General features: G+C 36.9%; 1 protein-coding gene across 1 annotated transcript in view; it reads right to left on the bottom strand.

The window, feature by feature from the left end:
* Positions 1-591: 591 nt before the first annotated feature.
* Positions 592-21,909, bottom strand: part of TM9SF3 (transmembrane 9 superfamily member 3) — a 46,472-nt gene continuing 25,154 nt past the window's right edge. Inside the window, exons 8-15 of the mRNA XM_005520539.3 lie at positions 21,090-21,184; positions 19,086-19,216; positions 10,509-10,648; positions 8,907-8,975; positions 8,665-8,811; positions 8,426-8,509; positions 8,244-8,320; positions 592-3,536 (exon numbers count right to left, since the gene is read on the bottom strand). Coding sequence (XP_005520596.2) covers positions 3,469-3,536; positions 8,244-8,320; positions 8,426-8,509; positions 8,665-8,811; positions 8,907-8,975; positions 10,509-10,648; positions 19,086-19,216; positions 21,090-21,184 — 811 coding nt within the window. The 3' untranslated portion in view covers positions 592-3,468. The remainder of the gene's footprint in view (positions 3,537-8,243; positions 8,321-8,425; positions 8,510-8,664; positions 8,812-8,906; positions 8,976-10,508; positions 10,649-19,085; positions 19,217-21,089; positions 21,185-21,909) is intronic.

Consider the following 21,909-nt stretch of genomic DNA (forward strand, 5'->3'; position numbering starts at 1 on the left):
TTGGCTAGATGCAGGTGAAGTTAGAGCAAAATGTAACTTTCTCATTTGTGTTAGCTCTGCAGTAATGACAGTGATAAGAATGTGCTATCAATTTTACTGCTTTAGTGCCAGAAGTGTAAGAAGTGTTAATGTTTTGGGTTTGTTTTTTAACCTGAAACTTGTTAAAGAAATACACCTGGGAATAGCCTACAGAAAACAATTTGTGTGCCATTTATACACTTTGGAATGTAATTCTGGGGAGGAATTAATAGACACTGTGACTTCAAAACATTCAGACATCAAAAAGAGCATAATATAATGATTATTTGCAGTCTTCATTCCCTCCAATCCAGCATTCACCATATATTTTCAAATATGAATTACAAGAGGCACTTTCTATGTTGCACTCTGCCTCAACTGAAAATATTTACAATTGTATTTACCTAAAACATTTGGTCAATACTGTCTATTGCTTATGCAACTATTTACCCAAATCCCTGGCCCCTGTACCAAGAAGTGGGAAGAAAAGCACTGAGCAGCCAACTGAAGAGTTATCAAAAAGCCTGAATTCAAGAACCAGAAACTCTTAAGAAACAACCAGGGTAAGTAGAGTATTGTCTGTAAGATCTTTATTTCTTCCATAAAAGAGGAAGGACTACATCATCTAAGCAGAGAGCTTCCAATTTCTATTAAGCAAGATGGTTCAAGCTATACCCACATTTTTGGGGAGGAGGGCAAGGAGGGGGAAGGGGAGCAAACAGCCTTGCCCCAAACAGCAACCATAAAGACAAGCTGTTGAAAACTGGTCACATTTTGCACTCCTTCAGAAACCAAAAGGGGGAAAAACAAAGCAAACACCCAAGTTACGTGCTAGGGTGGATGTATAAAAATGTCAATTATTTAAACACAGTACTTCTCCGGAGGAACTTGCTTGCAGAAACAAAAGCAATGCCTGTGCAGTATCTTTCCAATGTCACTTTAGAAGATACACAATCCTATCTGGATATGCAAAAGCCAGTAATGCCAGAGGACAGAAAAAGCAAGTAGGCAACCCACCATCCTGTGGCATTAAAAAGTGATTAAATGAAATTCACAAATGGTTTAGTGAAGTTTCTGATAGACTAATCACACAGCAGTGCTCTAAACAGAGAAGCAGACCCATTATCAAAACATTCCCTTTAAGAAAACTTTTTATCTTGGCAGAGTACTTAATGTATTTATTGTGATGAGATAATGGCTTCTCACTTCAGATTTAGAAGAACAAGGATGAAAAGAGGGCTTCCCACAGCTGTATGCACTAGCAAGTACTAGTACAAAATCCATTCTTTGCTTTAAGTCTCCATGTTTTGGATCAAAGACAAACTAACTGTTGACCGAGTTTATAAGCTCCTCTTAAAATTGGCCTGTACTTCAAAACTAAAAAATAAAAAAAAATTATTCTGTTTAGCAGCAGAGTGTTTACCCACAGACACCAATGATTCACTCGAAGCAAAACTTAATTATTTTCTGACAAATTTGTTAAAATTGGCCAGGGAAATCAGAGCAGAAAGCTCAAATACCTTCCAGAAGCCATACGCAGCAGGATGCACTGCTTCCCACTATTACCTACCTGTACAGTTCACCCAAGCTAAATATGGATATTTCTCATTGTGGTTACTGCATTATCAGTATTCTTTATATAGAAACAGTATAGTGCTAATCAATACAAGTACTTGGCTCATTTTTTAAAATCAGAAAGTTTCCTTCACCATGGCAGGTGCTCTATTTCAGACAGCCACACTGATGAAAACATCCCTACGTGGCAGATGTCTAAAAAAAACCCATGAAAAAATCAAGCCAAATGGCTCTCAAATCTGTTACAAACACATTCAGGATATTTCTAACTAAATACAGTGCATAATTAACAGTCATCTTAGAAAGACTTAACCTTTATTTGCCTGTTTATTTCAGTCCACACTCACCCCCACTTTCCCCAGTACACTGGCTGGATCACAAAACACTTCTCCACAGCCAAGAAGAATCTTTTTGGGTTGGTCATTCACTTCGGAGTTGTATTGTGCAATACAGTTGTAAGCAAATTCTGAATTCAAAGCAAGGGGGAGTTGATAGATGAAAACCACACTAATATTGTATACAGAAACTGGTGCTCAGCAGTATTGCCTTTTCAAACATTCTCAATTGCAAACTCATCTATTTTCACAATCAAAACATTTTTGTCCGAAAAGTTTATTTTAGTTTTCTGAACACTCTAAAGCAACTGTGCTTTTGATGTTACACAAGTGTTCAGATAGGATTAACAAAAATTAAATGTTCTAAATTACAAATTTAATTCCTGTAAGAGCTTGAGAAATAGAACAGAAAAGCATGACATACACACATTGTGAAGAAACCCCAACTTTTCATGCAATGGCAGGCAAGATGTAAAAAGCCACCCGAATTCACACATTTTTACACCGAATCATCAGAAAAAGTACTCTGTAGTAAATCTGTACATCCAAATACATTTGGGATCTACACCTAAGTTACATTATTTAATGTTATATACACTTATTACCCCTTGTAGGATGTCTAAAGGAAAATCTTCATTCAACCCAAACCCCCAAAAAAATATGCAAGACTAACTTGGAAAAAAGGAGAATCACTTTAGACATTCAGTTAAAATGTTGGTTTTGTTTTAATCTAGACCTCAGAGAGTTTATTAAAAAACAAACAATCCTTTTCATTTAACATTTTGCTTTCTAACTGTACAGTAAATTGCATTGCAGAGAACACGCCCCGTCTTCAGACTGTATTTTCTTTGGATGGATTTAAGATGTAGCTGGATATTACTTTAAAGATAAATAAAGGGAAGTTGGTCCAACTAGAACAATAGCCGATATATTACATGCATATGGGAGTTTTATATATGTTTAAATTATTTTTTAAACAAATGAGTGTAGGGTAGTTGATATTGCAAATAAACCAAAAAGCACCTGGAGTTGAAAATAGAAAACATATCTCCTATCCTGGCAATGGCAGTAAAAATCAGAAGAGTAATCTTTCTGGAATAGCATTTTTACATAATTTAGAAATGTTGAGTACCAGGAAGACTACTAATCAAGTAGTTTTAGCAGCCAAGTTTCCCTCTTTTTATTGAATGGAACAAATGCTTTAAACAAACCGTTTGTCCTCTTCACTGAAGAGAGCTAGTCTATTCATCTTTAATGAGCTAGGTTTTTTGTTTTTTGATGGTTTTTTGGGGGGGAAAGATTAGCCACATACTGTAGTAATGCCTACTGCATATAATCCAAGCATTTGCTGTGAACAGTTGGAGAAAGCAGTCAGTAAGAACCTAGGATCAATGAAATAGATGTTACTTTAAGCCATCCACAAAATGGAGACCCATATAGTGCCCAGTGTTAAAACCCAAATCTCTTCTCGCGCTTTTTGCTGTACAAGTTCATCCCCAGGAAAACAGGAGCTGATCCATAGTTCAATTTTCTTATTTCCTTAGTCAATTTTCACATTAGTGTAGATTTTACGAACAAAGGCACTTGTTCCCATGTAACCAATAGCTCCTGCAAAATAAACCAAAAATATTAAATATGTTAGAGAGCTGATCATCAAAACAAGCCAATGGTATAAACCACACACACTTAGAGAAAGTCACATAAAGCACACATACTCTGCACACAGAAACTTCTCTACCTGAAAAACTTTTTCTCAAACTCTAATCATCCATGTTGCCCCTGAATGGCTGACAGGAACTTTCCCTGTCTAGCAATCCAAATCCATTAAGCCATCTTACCAAGAGGCCACGCTCACTTGGCCTTGATAAATATAGCAGCCCCCCTACTGCTGCCAATAACCAAGTCCATTTTTTCTGAGCAGAGGGTAAAAAACATACAATCACCCACTCTACAGGGAAGGTGGATGGGAGGGCGGGTTTTTATTATAAGTTACATGCCTTCTGGATGAGTGTTTTATTGGCAGATGGCTTCTTCCCTCCCACAAAGCACAAATAATAATAGATCCCCATCCCAGGAGTCTTACACTCCAAGGAGGTCTGTACTAAGACATTAACAAGTAGCAGTTAGTAGTTAAAGAAATTGCAACCTGTGGTTTTCAAATTAGTAAGAGTCCATGAGCAAAGTATGCATTGTCACAGCAGTAATAAAAGAACAGGTCACTGAGTTTTTGATAGGGGCAACAGTTTATGCTAAACCCAAAATACTGCAGTATTAACGACATTCAGAAAAATTGAAGAAATGCACTGGACTAGGGCCTCTTCTCAGAAAGAGATTCCGTAACCTACCTGGTCAAACCCAGAACCTCAGGTTTGCCAGGCTCAGTAAATTCTGTGATGTCTTACAACATCAGCAGGGAATGTCTTCAATTTTTCCAAGCAAAATGAGAGTAAGTCAATTTGGCTAATCATCATGTTTGAAGTGAAGTTGAAAATCAGGCAAGAATTAGAGACAATTGCTGTCTGACTGCCAACACAGGGATGGATAGAGAAGTCAGGGTCTGTAAATCACTACAGCAAATTCCTAACATTAAATGCTTGGATGGCTGGTAAAGAACACTCTTAAGAGAAAAGATATTTTCCTTCCTTGAAGCAATGAAGAAAAGCCCAGAATAAAGTATTGCAGTGAACTATTATGCACCAGAACTGCAGAAGACATGTTAAATAAGGAAGTCTAACCCATGTTAAAATTTTTATGCCAAACTTTCCAGTAAAAATATAAAGTGGTTGTTCTGCCTTTACATATTAAGGCTGTACAGACCTGCAGCTGGCATTGCTGACTATGGAATTATTCAGATCCTGAAGAGTTCTTTAAATCCTGGAGACTGATGGGATAATTTATGAAGTCAGCCATTAAGCTTTTACAAAGTTTTGATTTTTAGACCCTCAAAAGCCCAACATTCAAGGCAAACCTAAATAAATAATAATAAATCATTCCAATGTTTTTGGAGCAGTAAAGAGCTTGTGGATTCAGCTTCTATACAGCACAGCATTTCAAGTTGTATAAATATCATGGCAACCATTCCACTGGTCAGCAAACAAGGGATTTGCATTACTAACTTGGGCAAAGTAGAGTTCAATTAAAACAAGAACAGCACACACAAGATCAGGTTGCTGCTTGCAAGCTAGCTGAGGATGCAGCAGAAGGAAAGCCTGCCTGTTGAAGGAAAGACCACTGCAGCAGCACTTGGACAGACCCAAGCACGGGCTGTGAAGAGCAGATGTGAACTTGGAATCATACAGAAGCACATGCAGATTTTTCTGCAGCTTGTCAAGAAATTAATCTTCTGTCTTACAACGTAAATGAAAAAAATAATGGCACTGGACTCCTGCTTTAAGATTCACCAAGCTTTTCCTGTTAAAGCAAACACTGCCAACAGATCCAATGCCCACTTCTGTTGCTAAACTGAGATACATTCCAGAACTTGTTCTTTAAGAGTTCCTCTAGTGATGTGATGCCAGATACCACCGAGATTTTAGAGAACAAAGCATTAACGTTTTTCACTTGGGATCCATAGAATGCATGAGGTGGAAGTGAGGGGGAGGAGTAGAGAGTAGCAGTCACATGAGACCACAAGCTCTCATCCCTATAAACAAATCATAACCTATTCTAAATCAGAGGTGCCTTATCCATGAAGGCCACTAATGGCCAATACCCAAGGCAGAAGTTAAGCCTCAAGGCTACTTCACAGGCATTGAATAAAACATGGGGAAGGGAGGCAGAAACCCTGGGCAATGAGGACTAAAGAATGTCCTCGATTCAGATGCAGGGCAGCAGGCTCATTTGAATAAAAAAACCCCAAAACATAGTAAAGGAAAATATTTTATTTATTTATTAAATACCTTACCAGATGATATTTATAACCTCGTTATGGCCTATATTTGTTTAGCAGAAATAGACTACAAGCATATTTCAGCAGAACAACAAGCTTTTAAATAAAGAGAAAAATCCAAATACTGAGGAAGAACAACCACAAAGTAAAAAGAGATTCTCATCTATTACTTCAAACCAATTACCAATTACTAACGTGACTTTATAAGCATCAAATTTTTTTGAAAGCTCTTTAAGTATACTTACAGGACTTATCTGAGTGCTGAAGAGTGGTAATGCAAGAGGCCTTTCTAAGTTTCATAGTTCCTAAGCCCTCCACTAAGTCGGGAAATGAGTCTTTTCTGCCATTAAGAGGGAAACATGAGGAGCTCAAAAGGTTTGGAAATTCTCACGGGCTCCCTACTGTCCGGTCCCAGAACTGAGATGCTCTGCAGAAAGCAGCAAACTTTGTGCATCAAAGCAGCCCACTATATGTGGGATCAAGTTCACTAGGCATTGTCAAGAGCATTAAACCCAGAGCTGGAGGACCCATGCCTACAGAGAGTTTCCCTGTGACTGCTTTGGGCCCTAACTAGTTCATCTCACATCCAACTGTGATACCCAACACGCCCACCCATGTGAGCCTCCAAAGAACAGCTCCACACACTTTTCACAGACCTACAGTCAGTAGCACACACACTGCACAATTCTTTAACACAAATGTCTTTGTTAGACCTCAATGGCTGCAAGTTCCCTACACAAATGCTTTTTGACAGGGGATTTTTTTTTTCTCCACTCCACATGCTGAAAATGGCACTTCTCAGTAAAAAAGAATCTCACAGCTTCTCTTCCAACACATTTAAAAAGACAAAAAGAAATCTCAACAGAGCTGTGGAAATAAAGGTTAGTGTGCTGAAGTATTTTCTGGTTTCGAAAAATTTGGATTTTACTCTAATATTCCATCAAATATTGTCCTACCGTGAGAAGAAAGCATTTGACAATCTTCCTTTTTTGTGTTTTAAAACACATTTTAATTACAGAAACGGGTGGACAAGCTTGGCTTCTGCATCACAGACATTTTAATCAATACTGGCCTGAACACTTTAGAAAGAAAACATTAGAGCTGAAAAGTATAAGCCTATTAAAGAAAAAAAATGGCTGCAAGACTACCAAAACAGCAGGGAAGTCTTGTAACGTGCCAAGAACCTGATGAAGCAAAATTACATTGTATGAGAGAAAAGGGGAACAGGTACTCAGCTGTTAAGTGATGAATTCCCTTTTCATAAAGCAGCGTGATACTACCCACTCTATTGATAAATCAAGAAATGTATACTCTACAGACTAAGTTCCTGTAAGACATCTCATGTCTCAAATCTAAGAAATCTTCCTGTCGCCCTGAAAACTCAGCTTCTGAGCTTGCTAACATAGTTTTCTAAGGACTTTCCCAGGACAGTAACTGTAAACATAGATATGTGTACATTCTTTCTGTTACACGTCTTCTGATGGGCATTTCTCATGGCCAGTGCAGTGAGAAAGTGTTATCCTGACCATCCAATCCCCGGCCATGGTCAAAAGCCTATAAATCCTGGGGGGAAAAATAAACTCTGCTCTTCTTTCACCACACCTCGACGTGTGTCCGTGTGATCTATTCATCTTCAGCGGTAACATCTTCCCACTAGTTACAGGACTATTCATTTACTGCTAAGAAGTATTAAATTAGGATCACCAACAAAAGAAACAACATTATAGAGAAGTGCAAAAGAATCAAGGAGCACCTTCTGACAGTCATAAAGGAAATTATAAAAATCAAGTTAACATGTGAACAAGCATTTGGTTTTATCAGATGACCTCTCTGCCATGAACTGTTTTTCTCTAAACATCTGTCAAAACAGTATCTTAAAAAGCAATGAAATCCAGCTGCACACAGGAGTACCCTGCACTCTCCTTGCTTGTGAAGATTGCAATACTTATTTCTCAAATGTTACCCTCAAGTTCTCAGTCCTCTGTTCTGCTCACCCTCATATATACATGCCACAAGATACACATGGTACTGTCATCAGTATTGTGCTAACATTGATGTCTCAATGGGTGCAACAAGCTCCTTGTCTCAGGTGACAGTAAAAATCCAAAGCAAAATGCTAGCATGGCCTCAGCTTTATTTGGAATTTATTTTGCAGGATTTCTTGCCAAATACTGAGTCTTTCAAGCTTGCACAGAGGGTGAAATTCCATGCACAATACATAAATTATCTTCCTATCAGAAGACACAATCCATAGGAATCTCCTATATAAGGCAGGAACCAAGTATAGACAGAAAACTCTTCAGATTCTTTTCAAAGACTTTTTGAGTAGATCTTGCAGACATTCCACCACTAATACCATGAACTAAAGTCAGAAATAGGAGTCTGAAAAAAATTGTTAGAAAACCATCAAAATATCTGGAACTTACCACACATTATTCCCAAAGCTGTGCTAAATACTGCCATATAACCAAAGTAAAATGATGTTTGAAACAAGCCATACATCCTGAAAAAGAAAGATAGAAATTTATGCTAGGTGTTTCCCCTGTATTTTTAATCAATAAAACTTATTTGGCAATACAGACAGTCAAGCAAGAAAGCTATCACTTACTTTGTCTTGAAAAAGTAGTAGTAAAAGGAGTACATGTAAACATAAATCGCAGTTGATGCCGCAGAAAGAAAGCTTGTCCATTGCCTGAAAGTAACCACACATGTCCATCACACAACTAGCCAAAAAGCTTCCCAAGAAGATGCACAATGCACTTGAAAGACCCATCTAGACTGAAGAAACACTACTTTTCTACAAAAGTCTCACAATCTGGTTAACTATGAAAATAGTGCAACACTTACCACCTGTAATCCTCTGCATTTAGCAGGAAATACGTACAAACGATGGTCACACAAACTGTCACAATGCAGAGGATAACCAGAACCAGCATCATAAAGCCATAAACATAGTAGATCTTGTAAGCCCAGAATGAAGTAAAAATGAAATACCTGAAGAGAGTAAACAAAATATGCAGATGATATTGTAAATTGACTTAAACTGTAATTTTTTAATCAAACTGGTAAACAGCTGAAACAGTACTCACATTTCAATAAAAATTGATCCAAAAGGGAGGATTCCACCTAGGCAAACAATAACAGCTGGTTCCATGAACCTGAAAGATACTAGGATTAGTTTAGAGACAACTGAAATTTTTCATGTACAAACATGTTAAGACCAGATAATTAATATAGCACAGAGCACTGTTTAAAAGGCACACTAGCAAGAACATTTCTGTGTAATACCAGCAGATTAGAAAGATTCCCTCAAAAATGTCACATGTATGGATAAAACAAAAAGTTACTCTTGGGGAAAGCTGAAACAAAACATGAGGCTCGTGCCTATCACCTACAGGCATAGTAAGGTTAGCTTTCTAACCAGCCTCAAGGCCATAGTAAGAATTTTCCTTGACAAAAAGGGCCTAAGCAATCAAGCCCCATGACACCCACTAGCCCTGAATAAAAGCAGTGAAAACACAGTGCTGTTGATGGCTACAAGTACAGCAAAAAGTGCAAGGAAAATTTCACAGGATAATGGTTATATAAATAAGAACCACTATTCATTTTTAATGCTATACTGAGTCATGAACATATAGCTAAAAATGAATACCCAGCTACCTGTAGAAGACACGCACTAAAAGGTGACCTCTCTATAGTACTTGCAATGATGCTGAATCCAGACAGGAATCAGTGATTTAATTTGCAGCTTTTATTATTTATAGGGAGACTTGTCTAAGTTGATGGTGTGTAACTTCATCATCATGAAGTAGAAGTTTATTTAACCGTCATGCTGATCCAGAAAAATCCATCAGATTCCCAAGATACAGGTCACAATATAAATTAAATTCTAAAATCTGAGCTGCACAACCCACCACTAACAAGAGACTAAGTGTGCTGCACTTCTTGGATATTACAGGCTTACATGTTTCAGTGTCCCTTTCACTTTGTCTGTTCCATTCCCCTGAACAAGGGAAAGCAAGAAAAGTCTATTAAAAAATCCTCTGACGATATTTCAATTTCTATAGCTTGTTGCTCTCACCTCAGAATTAAATTAATAGGAAAAAGTGATTGCATTCATAATTTTCCAAAAAAATATATATACTTTTTGAGACTTGGCACCACTTTACATTCACTTTAAAAATTATAAAGGCTTCTTCACGGTTCAAACCATATACCTGCAATATTTTAGGCTCTGTGCCATCAACCTAAGTACAGAATTGTGAACAGCATTGCAAGCTTCCCCCCACCAAAACCCTACAAATATGTCTCAGCTTGTGTAAGGAGAACACTAATCAGAACAGTTCTGCCTCTAAGGCACACTCAATCCTAAACCTGTAAGAGGCATTAACTTAAGACGAGAGGTTTTAGTGTCAATATATCTATACAAGAATTGAGTTGGCACCACCCCTTTTACACAGGGACTAAAGAGCATTTCAGGCAAAATGTGAATCAGTGATCCAGGAGTGTAAAATCTGCTGCAACTATTAACCAGAGTGTTTTAATTCAAAAGAAAAATAAATCATATTAAGAAAATGTCAGTTGAGCAGTTCTTCTAGGCACAACTCAAAAGAGTTATTCCATTAAAGCTGAACACCAAAAAAGCCATACTGAAGTAAGTATTTCTAATTAACATTTATGCTTGTCTTTACCATTTCTTCTCTGGTATAGGACGAGGCACTGCATTGACACGACATGGAAAATTAGGCTGTCCTGACAGATTTCGGCCAAGAATAGTCCCAACAAGGTTCAGTGGAAGGATGACAAAGAAACAAATACAGCACACTGCCACCTGCAAGCAAAAAATTACAGCTGCAATTAAAAAAACAGGTCTAAGACAACAATAGAAGATAATGAACCAGTATTAGTCTTTAGTAGTTACTGCTGTAGAATCATACTCCTACTTACGAAGCATTAGTCAGTATGTATTTTATCAAATAGAAGCATTTTTTCCCTGAGAAACTTTCTAATAAACATTATTAAAGTATATTTTCATCCATCAATTGAGAGAACAGAACCATTACAGTTTGCTTTACTGTTTCCACCTAATCAATGTACGCAATACACTGCACAAGAAATAAAAGGAAATCTTCATGGTAATTCATAACAGAAAGTGTTGTCAGCATCTTTTACAGTTTTGCAGAGTGCTAGCTCTGGGAATTAACATCTAGCATGGGTGCAAAATTTTTAATCCAATAAAAAAAAACCCAACCCAAGGCAACCAATCAACCCACCCACCCAATAAGAATCACAAAACCATGTAAGAATGCTACCAATTTTGATTCAATTTTGGGTTCAATTTTTTTCCACTATGCACCAACCAGGCAACTATGAACATAGACTGACAAAGAAACCAGTGACCACTGGTATGCAAAGATACACAATTTAGAAGCACAATGACCATACTAATATATAGAAATCAAGTTTATGCACAATACAGGAAAGGTCAAGCCAATGCTCCAATGCTCTTTCCAAAGCCTCTCTAAAAATCTAAAAATCATGAATCTTCTTATGCCACTACACTTATGTAGCTCCTTCTTTTCTGTTCCTTAAACGCAACGTAACTCATCTCCCAAAAATAGGAAAATTTCAAGTGTTAAGCAAGACATTCTCTACTCATAACTCTTTAACACAAAAAGAAATAGCATTAGACAGTTTGGTAGCTTTTTGATATTGATAACTAAAGACAGAACAGTTGCTCACAATGCCATCACCACAGTACTGAATACTGACCTGGTGACCTTTTCTATGCAAACATATGAAAATACTGCCTTTTAATGGCTTTGTTGCCTGAGGCTCTGTGTACACCCTGGTGCCTCCTGAGAAAAGGAGCTACATTTGTCTTCACTCCAGCAAAATGCAAAGTCCATGGTAGCAGGTTAATGCGAAACAACAGAGAGAGGAACAGATCTAAGAGCACACATTGACTTGCTTAAGAAGCAGTTACTCTGAGGATAAATAAAAGCTGCTCATGTGTGTTGTATCTAAGGAATCTACAGCAAGCAGCTGAAAAGAAAGAATGACATTATAATACAAACAGCATTAGGTAAGTCACACAAATTTAAGGCAACATTTGACTAAAGTCAGTGGGTTATTCTTCTATCACTAGCTAGCTTAGGTCAGATGTGAAGGGAAAACATTGCCTGGGGTTGGATGGAGCAAGCCTTCATGCTTCACAGGAGGGGTACACCAAACTGGTGGGTCAACAAGCAGAAGCACTTTCCAGACTGCTCTGTATATCTTTGAGGAGAGGTTATTAAAAAATTACTTCATGAATCACTAAAATATGAAGTGTCACTGGTAAATAAGAAGACACTAAGTTGTACTTATACTTGAAGTATAAATATATCAACAATAAAGCAGTTTTTACACAATTAATTTAGCATCTCCCATTTATCTTCCATTACTCAAAAAACACAGGTAAGCAAGCATAATGTTTTAAGTAGGACACTGAAGTTGCCTAAGAATAAATTTCAGGAGAAGCATACAACTCACTCACTGGATACAGTTTCTGCCCTTGAAAACAGTTCAGTCCAAATGAATGAGCAGATGAGAATTTTCTGAGAAAAATGTCAAAAAGTATCAGAAACATGGAAGAACATCATCTTGAGTGCTACATTTATTAAAATCCTCACCAAAAAGTCCCAGCTTGTTTGAGGTGCAGTGGGTAGAAGAGAAGTGTAAGAACTAAGGTTTGGATAAGATCCAAAGGATTTCTGAGCTGAACATACTGAAACCACTTCCATTTTCAAGACTGTGCTCTGCTTCCTGCAGCAAGGCCCTCTGGATGTGGTGGGTGGTCCACTGTGCTCTGTGGTGTTGTTCTGGCAGGTAGGTTTCACACCTGGCTGAGGCAGAAAGCTCAGATCCAGGCAGTGTGAAAGGGCATCTCTACTGCTCATGAAGCCGCAGTGGTCTTTTATAGTGCAGATTTTAAGATGACTGTAGCTTAATTTCTTGATCTTAAAAATTTTACCTGACTGGGGACAGTGGTAGAAAGAGAATCCAATGCTTTACTGCATAAAGAAACTGCTCAGGAACAGCCTTGGGCTCTAAGCTCACCTAGAACAACACTTAGCATCTTGTATTTGTCCATCTTGCAAAATATCTATTTCACAGAATCCACACAGAAAGATTATAACCTCGGACAAGGAGCCAAGCAAGGAACATCCAGGCCTAATTACTGATTAGCTGGAAAACTCCTGGATGAAACAAGGCTGTAAGCAGCATTTCATTCTAGTGACACCCTCTGCAGAGCTGAATGGCTTCAAATCAGGTGGGAAAGGAAAGGGCTCAATTTGATCCAGCAGAGCTTGGCGGTTGTGTTATCTGGGAAACTGACTCAGCAGCAGCTTTGAAATCTGAAATGAACATCTGCATAAAACAAGCTGAGACAGACCAAGGGTTCCTTGAATAATGACTTCAGTAAGTCAAGCTATCCCCAGTACACCTATAATTGGCATCTGCCAGAAAATCTGAGTGCTTGTGGTTTCATTATCAGATCAAAGTATGACTGATAATGGTGTAATATCTTATATTGTTATCCATTCAGCTGAAAAATTAACTGATTTCAAACAGAACAACCAGCATCTTCACTGATACCCAACAGCAGCATTAGATAAAGTCAACATTTTGTTAAACAGTGAAATGCCACCTGTCTTAATGCTGTGCTGTGTTCTGAGGATACCTAAAAGTGAAGTACATTTTTTTCCTTTTGTCCTGAAGCCATTTCAGGAGTCCAAAAACTATCTGAGCTAATTCTGGAATGCAAAGGAGACACAACTGAGCAAACAAAGATGAACCACACCACAGACTCAGGAATGCCTCCTACTCCCAACCTGGCTCTGATAAGCTGTCCAAAATGAAGATGATGTGCATGTTCTTTCTACTGAGATAAGACCATCCTAGTTACAGCAACCTGCTGGTCTTAGTAAGATGACCAACAAAACCAGTACTGGTTGTACACATCATGTTAAACTCAGCAGCATCTTCCTTCTTGCTTTCCACTCATTACCTGACTCACAGGTAGCCTACCTGCTCAGATTGATGACTGGTAAAACAACTTTCTCCACTCTTGGCAATAACAACCCTTCTCTGGATTCGAGAGATGACTGGAGATAGCTGGTGTTTTTCAGGCATGTTCCTCTTAATCACAGGTCTGAGGTAAAATCAGTGCCCCTCTTCTCAAACTAAACAGGGTAGTGCCTGTAGCCACAGGTGGCAAGAACAGTGTATGCAGGCTGGGCAATATCCAAATCTACAGTCTAAATCCTAACTGAAGCAAACACAGGGTACTGGGGTAACAAGTGTCTTAAAGATGAAATGATAAGATTTCAGACTAAAAGGTTTCCAAGAATAAGAATACAATGGGAAAAGCAGCACAGGTCCTTAATGGCCTCCACTTCACCATCACAAATGGGAAGGAGAAATGAAGACATGATCAACGCACATACCTGCTCTGCCTTCCTGCCAAAGTCACTGACAACATACTAAAAAATCCGCTCCAAATAACAGTAGTTGTGTGACAGGCAGAAATCATAAGGTTATGTCTTTATGAGTGTTTTAAGAGTTATTACTGTAACATCAGCCATGAGAAATTCAGAGAAACTTTAAACTGCTACTTCATAAAACACAAATTATGCAAAGAGGCAAATACAGTACATCTTTCAAACCTGTTTTTTTATCAAGCAAACAAGCAGAGGTTCTCTATAAACCATGTTACCCAAAACAAATTATGTGAGTTTTTGTACCAAGCCAGTACATTATAAATATTTATTGACAGTTGCAATTTTGTTGTACAAATGTCTTATTTGTACACTAGCAGCCAATTTAATTTGCGGGTTTTAGTTGCCATAGAAGAGATTGTCAACCTGACCAAGCCTGCATTCTTTCTAACTCCTTTTTGTTTTGATGGGGAAAAAATACTCTACTGCCCTTGACTGAATGTGCAGAATTCAGTTTTCCATATTTGAAAGGAAACATTGTCAAGAGGGATATAATTTATTTCCTAGTGCCATGTGTTTCATATTTTCTGACAACTGTAGATTAAACTTCTTTCAAAGGTGATAATTAAAATTTTTATGAGCATATCTAATATTAAACAGCTACTGGCAGGCTATGGTGCCATGTCTGCTTAATGCACAGGGAAGAAAAGCAATAAAAATTAACTGTCAAAGCAGCAGCTTGATCTTCCCTGTCAGCTACAAAAATGCACTCTTAGTCATGAGACTCCCTCCCATAGAGTGGTTACTAAATTTGTATAATGCAACAGTTTTCTGCACATTGTCCAAACATTACAAGAAATAGAATAGAATAGAATACTTTAAAATAAAGTGTTATTAGTTTTAGTACAACTAATTTGTTAATCTAGAATGTTGCTTTGGGTAATAAATTGAATTGTTGAAGATGCAGGCAGAAGAATTAAGCTGCGCCTATTTTTAGCAAAACAAAGGAGTTTGACCAAGAGTTGCACAGTCACTTTCAAGCAACTGAGGAAGCACCCTGCTGAATGCATGTATAACAGGATTTTTTTCCTATTTTTAGCCAGGTATATTTCTTTATCTGGCTCAAGGCATGAAAATCGTTGGCACTACCAGGCCTTCTTTTTTTAGTGGCAGTCAATACTCATATCAACTCAAAGCTGTCAGGGAAAGCTGCAGCTTGGATTAAGCTATCTGTTGGAGGACATACTTTTTTCTTTTCAAAACAAGGTACAAAATATGCAAACGATAGGGTCTCAACCCCAAGAGAAATATGGTGTGCTTAACCTTATTTAATTAAATCATTAAAAATGCACACTGAAAACCTTAGCCCCAAAGGAACCTACTGTTCAAACAAAACAAAAATGATAAATCTTAAAACAGTTAATAGAGGCTGCATAGATTTTGCAGTCCAAATATTACATTAGTCATAGTAACCTTAATGGAAATCTTTAAATTATGCATCACTCACAGAAGAATGTAAGCAGTCACAGCTTATAAAATGCCAGAATTAAAATGGTCCCTTCAAATTCAATCATGCTGTACTCTATAGAAATTCTGCATTAGTCAGTATTCTGCACAGAATTAGTAACATACTCCTCAAGCATATTATGGAGAAGTGATTTCACATGCCATTATTTAAAATTCTTCTTAAATCTTCCACGCTCCACTTTTTACACATAATACAAACATAAAAAAATATAAAAATGAATGTTAAATATACCAGAAAGACTGATAAACATCAACAGAAAGTAAGTCAAGATGTATAACAACTTCAGAACTCAATGTTCACCAGTAAGAGGGCATAATAAACAAAATACACCAAAAAATCAAATTTGGACTCTAAAGGCATGAATAATTGAACAGTACCCATTGCATTTCCATAAAGGTGAAGGGATGAGTGAAAAAAACAGAGATTTTATCTCTTTCATATGCTCTAGGAGTTAAAAGCTTTAATGCATTAAGTTTTAAAAAGGTCTCATATTTGAATAAAATCTGTCATATTCTTGATATCATTCTGAAGGGAAGGGCAGCTGAAAGCTACTCCAAGGAAGAGATTAAGCCTTTGTTCATGCTCATTGGTTATTTCACTGCAGAACGTTTGTCATTCCATAGGTAAGACAGCTTGCAAGTTTATCTAAAAGGGCTAAGGGCAGAGTCCCAAGAGTGAAGAATCATTTCAGAAACAAGCTTTGCATCTTCCCAGGCCCTGCCACATCTTCAAGGAGATCCAAGACACCAGGAACGAGTTATACAAGGTGAATGAAGTTTTCAAGTTCAAAACAGACTGCAATGAGATGAATGAAGGTCCTGAAGAGCCCAATCAATTTGAGGACTTCAAGACAAAGTGTAGAAAAGCAGATACCAGGTATGTGAAAGATGGGTGTTAATTTGGATGTTCTGGATTTGATTCTACCAGCTGCCCTTGCCTAAATTCCATAGGAAAATTCCTCTGGAGAGAAGAATTAAATCACAAAGACTACTTACATACTTCACTGGGAAGTGGCAATGCAAAACTGGCGAAGTACAGGATGACATATTTAAGAATAGTCTCTTAGCAACCTTTTAGCTAAGGAACTTTTTGCAGCAACTCAGTTTCTGCTTTTTCCAGATTTACAGCAGACAACACGAGGGGGAATACTTGCCAGCAATTTAAATCAAGGAGGGTGGTTTCAAGACATGCTAGGGTAAAGGAAGTTATTTCTGTGTTCTAGTACATTTAGGTGGCAGAGGTTTTATTTCCCCAAGAAAGCAGCAAATTTACATTAGACAGTTCTGGAAGCTTCTTCACATTGAAAACAGAGGTGGAAAGACACAAAGGGATCTCATCCATAAAGCCAGAGGGCTCCCAGGGACTTCAACCTGAAGCATAATATGGTAATTGCAAACAATTTCCATTTCCTTCTACAAACCAGCTTGTTGATTTGAAGTCATTAGAGCGTTGCTCATTCTGATGAAGTTTCCGATCCATAACCTGCTAACTCCACGTAAGTTTTATTGCCACAGTCACAATGATTCAAACGCTTTCATAAAACCTTGCAAACATTAAAATCACTGTGTGTAGAGAGTCCTAACATCCTGATGAAGTGCACCCTGAAGATTTATATATCCATTTACTTTTCCATACACGTGCCTGTGGTCTTAAAATACAAATCAGTTGAACAAATTCACAAGACAAACTTCAGCACACGTGGAATTGCCTTCCCTCAGCATTCCTGGCCTCCAAATGAGAAAACGAGTGAGAAATGAGATGCCATAACTGCTTGCTTAGCAGTAAAACAGAGTCCCTTTGCACATATCAAAGATCAACACTGTAAACTTCTATGACAGTACTGTATATGGATGCTAGAGTAGGAAATTAAAAACACCACAATATTGCTTTGGGACACTGACCAACTAACACAAACATATTCAAAGATAGAATTTTAATCTAATTTCTCAAAGAAGAAAACCAGAAAAAATAAGTGAAGAGTTTATAAACATGTTTAGCTTTATATTACATTTAGTAGTTTTATAAAAATGAGTTCAATGTAAAAAGCTGGTATTTATGCATGCTTTGAAAATACTGCTAATAAGGAGGCGACTAGAACCAGCAATGTACACAGGTTGACTCCTCCATCAGTAAAAAAAAACTGAAAGTCTTTGCCTGAAACTGAGAACTGTCCCTCTTGTTAGCATTTATAATCTCTATCACATTCATTCATTAACAATGTGTTCTTTAGAAGTATTTTCAGTCACATACTGAATTTCCATCATAAACCCAAATAATGCAATATATAAGACACAAACTTCTGGTACTAAGCTTCATTTTGTGGTAGATTTAAACTAAGAAAGAAATCCAAGGCTACTTGAATGTCTCTAAATTATTTGAACAACCTAACAAATCACACAAACTGATATGCAAAGAAGAAATCTATAAAAGATGTTAAATTCCAAGGTTTGCTACAGATATTACTGAAAAGAAAACAAGACTTCCTGTATTAAGATATTCTTTTAAGTTAACAGTGCTACTGCACAAAATTAAAAAAAGCAACTTTATGGTGTGTATTTCAAAAAATTTATATTTTAAAACACTAGCCCTTACAAGCTCAAAAAGAAATTCTGCCCAAGTGGCAAGTGATTATTTCCTACATTTTATTCACAGTATTATTTGAGGTTGCTTGAAAGGGACCAACACAAACAAAATCTTGACAATGGAAATAGAGAAAGTCATCATGACTAAATGAAAAAGTACTTAAACAAGCATAGTTTTTCAAGTGAGGGGGTAAATGTACAGACACAAGACCATAACTGGACAGTAAATAACACTAAACAAAGTGAAAGGAATGAGTCATTTTTGTAAAGACAGATTTGCTCAGAATGTCTTATCTCATATTGTTGCCTGATCATTTATTTTTATTTTTTTGCTTGATTGCAATGACTTAGAAGTATCTTTCACTTGGAATCCCTTTGTATTTAATTTTGCACTGGCCATTCAGAAGGAAATTCAAGTTGATCACTTTCCACATTGTTAAAATGCTAAGCTTAAATACAAAGCGTCACTTTAAGCAGAGATAAAACTGGTTTTGGCATCCAGCAGCTGTTGTTATCGTGATTAAAATAAATTATACTTGAAGCACCCTAACCCCGTCCCATGACAAATTTCTAATTAGATAAAGCTACAACTCACAAATGTATTTATATTAAAAAAAAAAATCTAATTTTTCTGTGTGTACTGTGGAGTTTATAATTTCCAATAAAACAACTCACCATGGTTGCAAAGGGTATAGCTCTTGAAGCATGGTAATAGATGGCAATGAAGTTGATGAAGAAGGCAGTTCCACACACCATTGCTGGAATAAGGAAGGCTCCAATGAACATCTGCTTTATCCATCGCCTTCCTGTAAGAAGGGAAATTTCAAAGGGACTGGTCAGATACAGCTTTTTTTTTAAAAAAAAATAAATAATTATTAGCAAGCACTCCAGAATTTACATGTTTGGCTGCTTCTCCCACAAAAAGGTGAAAGAAGTAAGTAACAACATACTACATCAGCACACGAGCTAACAGCAAACTAAGTTTCATATGACTCCTGGTAACTCACAAGGTGCAGCAGATTAAGCCCTTTAGTGGGCCAGGTGAAAAGACAAGAAAAGGGATCCAGCAGGAGAACCTTTCAGCTGAAGAACAGCAAATACTGACTAAGCTGAACAAAGAACCCAGGGTGTGAAACCTAAGGGTGGATGTAGCTGCAGATGAGATGAGACAGAGATAGCAGAGCTGGCCCTGTGCAGAACCTGTTCCCACCCTGAGAGCACAGGAGAGCTCAGCACTGCTCCCAGGACAACTCAGCAGTACAGCTGCTCCAGCTTGGCTTGATCCAACCAAGCTGATTACACACATTCAGGATGTATTAAGGAAATGGCCATGTCTGGTAGAAAGCAAAATGCCACAGCATTTACCATACAGGAAAACTGGACTCTTGACATCTTCAACAGCAGAAAAGGTAGAAAGAAAGTGATTTCTAAACTCTAAGCATCAAGGGAACAGAACACTTGTTAGCTGTTATTACTAAGTTTAGAGCTCCCTGAGGAGCTCAAAGAAATCCTTTTGGGCAATACCTTAAAACTTTTCCCTATCTGTAGATATCTCCCCTGTACTTTTTATGCTCTTAAATACTGTCTATATTTATACACCATGATATTAATATGCAGTAAATAAAAACAATTTAAAAAAAGCTATTTTTTCAAGACAATCATATGTATTTTCACCATGAGCCAACATTATCAGAATTTCACAGTTTGATATATGTTTATCTGTAAAAAAAAAGGCATATCTGGCTCAACTATAGAGCACAATACATTACAGCACAGCAACCCTTTTCTAACTAGATCGGTTTTTGTACAAATTACTAGGTTTATAAACAAGCCACATGAGGATAAACTTCTAACCTCCAAACTCAAAGTTGAGATTGAACACTAATCTGTATATCATGCTAAAAAGATACAGATGTTTTTTTGTGAACTTACCAGAATTATTTTTTCTAAGCACTCTAGAAAATAACAGATATTGATTATTCTTTTATTGCAGCATAGGGAATGGATGAAGCTAGTGCACTGCAAGAATCTAACTGGTTCTAACTCAGAGGCATAGTGGGGAGCATTTGAAGACAGTCAAATCTTCTGTCAATTTTATTTGGCTTCTGCTCTCTACTGATGCTCATTTTGATTTGCTAAGTACAAAGTAAAGCATATACTGGAAAGTAGAACAATTTTTTTTAAAAGATTATATAAACAGTTCTCCCCATCTGCAATTAATGGCCTGGTAAATAATCTATAGTTATCCTTTTTGTGTTAGCCTAACATCCCCACTCATATGTACAGAAGAGGACCATGTAGGAGTTGTCTGGAGAAGATGATGTGAGCTGTTTAACAACATGTTACACAAAAGGGAAAGTCTATTATATTCTGTGCATGTCATGAGCCAAAAATTATATACGAGAGTATAACAAGCAATTCAGAAGTCACAACTGTTAATAGTTCTTTAGCTCTTTTAAACTAACCTAAGACTTCAGTTACCTTTTTAGAAAGCGTAGGCAGTACTGACTAAGTAGATAATATGAAACTTAAATATACTCAAAATATTTTCTGTTTATTAGGAATCTAATGAATTCCATCTAACTCCATGAAGCTTCTTCTACATTGCTGTAAATCAGAAAATAATAACTTCTCCATTTAACAATGCAGCGAAAATGCTGAAACATGAAAACAATTTACCTCCTTGTCTAGCATAAAGGCTTCCTCCAAAATATCCATTCACTGGCGATGTTGCAGCATAAACAAATATAGCTGTACTAAGCATTGATCCTCTCCTACAAGAAGGGATGTTTTTGATAAGTGAAATACAAAACCAAACAGGATTAGAGCAAAAAAAACCCTGTATTTTTAGCAGAAGCAGTTATTTAATATTTTTAAGTAATACAAATATTTAGACATGCTCAAACTGTAAAATCTGCATAAGAATGAGAACTGTTTGTATACAAGGCTTTGGCCAAGTCTAATTCAATGTAGGAAAGAGAGTTTTGACACACTCCATTATTTTCTAACGTGCATCTATTTTAACTGGAGTACAGAATCTCACCTCTGATAAATATACTCTGACATTTGGATGTGTATACTTTGTACATAAATAACTGTTTACATGACATACATTAAGTGTAAGATTCAACTGCAGATAAAATGTCAAAAGGCCAGTATTAACAAAAATACACTAAGATTGTGAATAATGTTTCTGCCGTCTCCAGAAATTAACTTTTAAGATCGAAAGCGTTCATCTGGCAGAAAATTAGATTTAGAAACTATAAATACCATAATGAAGTCACAAATCAGCATTAAGTAGTGCAATCAGAAGAGCTTAGTAATTTTTAAATGTCACCCCATTAAATCCTGGACTACTAATTTTGGCATAATTTTTCTGAAATTTTACATCAAAGCTAATAATTTTAAATCAAAGAAGCCATTTCCAAATGTATTTTAAAAGATCATATCTAAGAATAGGAAGATATAAATGTTATTTATTAATAGAGTTGTTTCTCCA

Source organism: Pseudopodoces humilis, chromosome 9 (assembly GCF_049639895.1).
Source record: "Pseudopodoces humilis isolate 2021_Gansu_Grassland_sample_001 chromosome 9, ASM4963989v1, whole genome shotgun sequence".
In the NCBI taxonomy this organism is placed as follows: Eukaryota; Metazoa; Chordata; class Aves; order Passeriformes; family Paridae; genus Pseudopodoces; species Pseudopodoces humilis.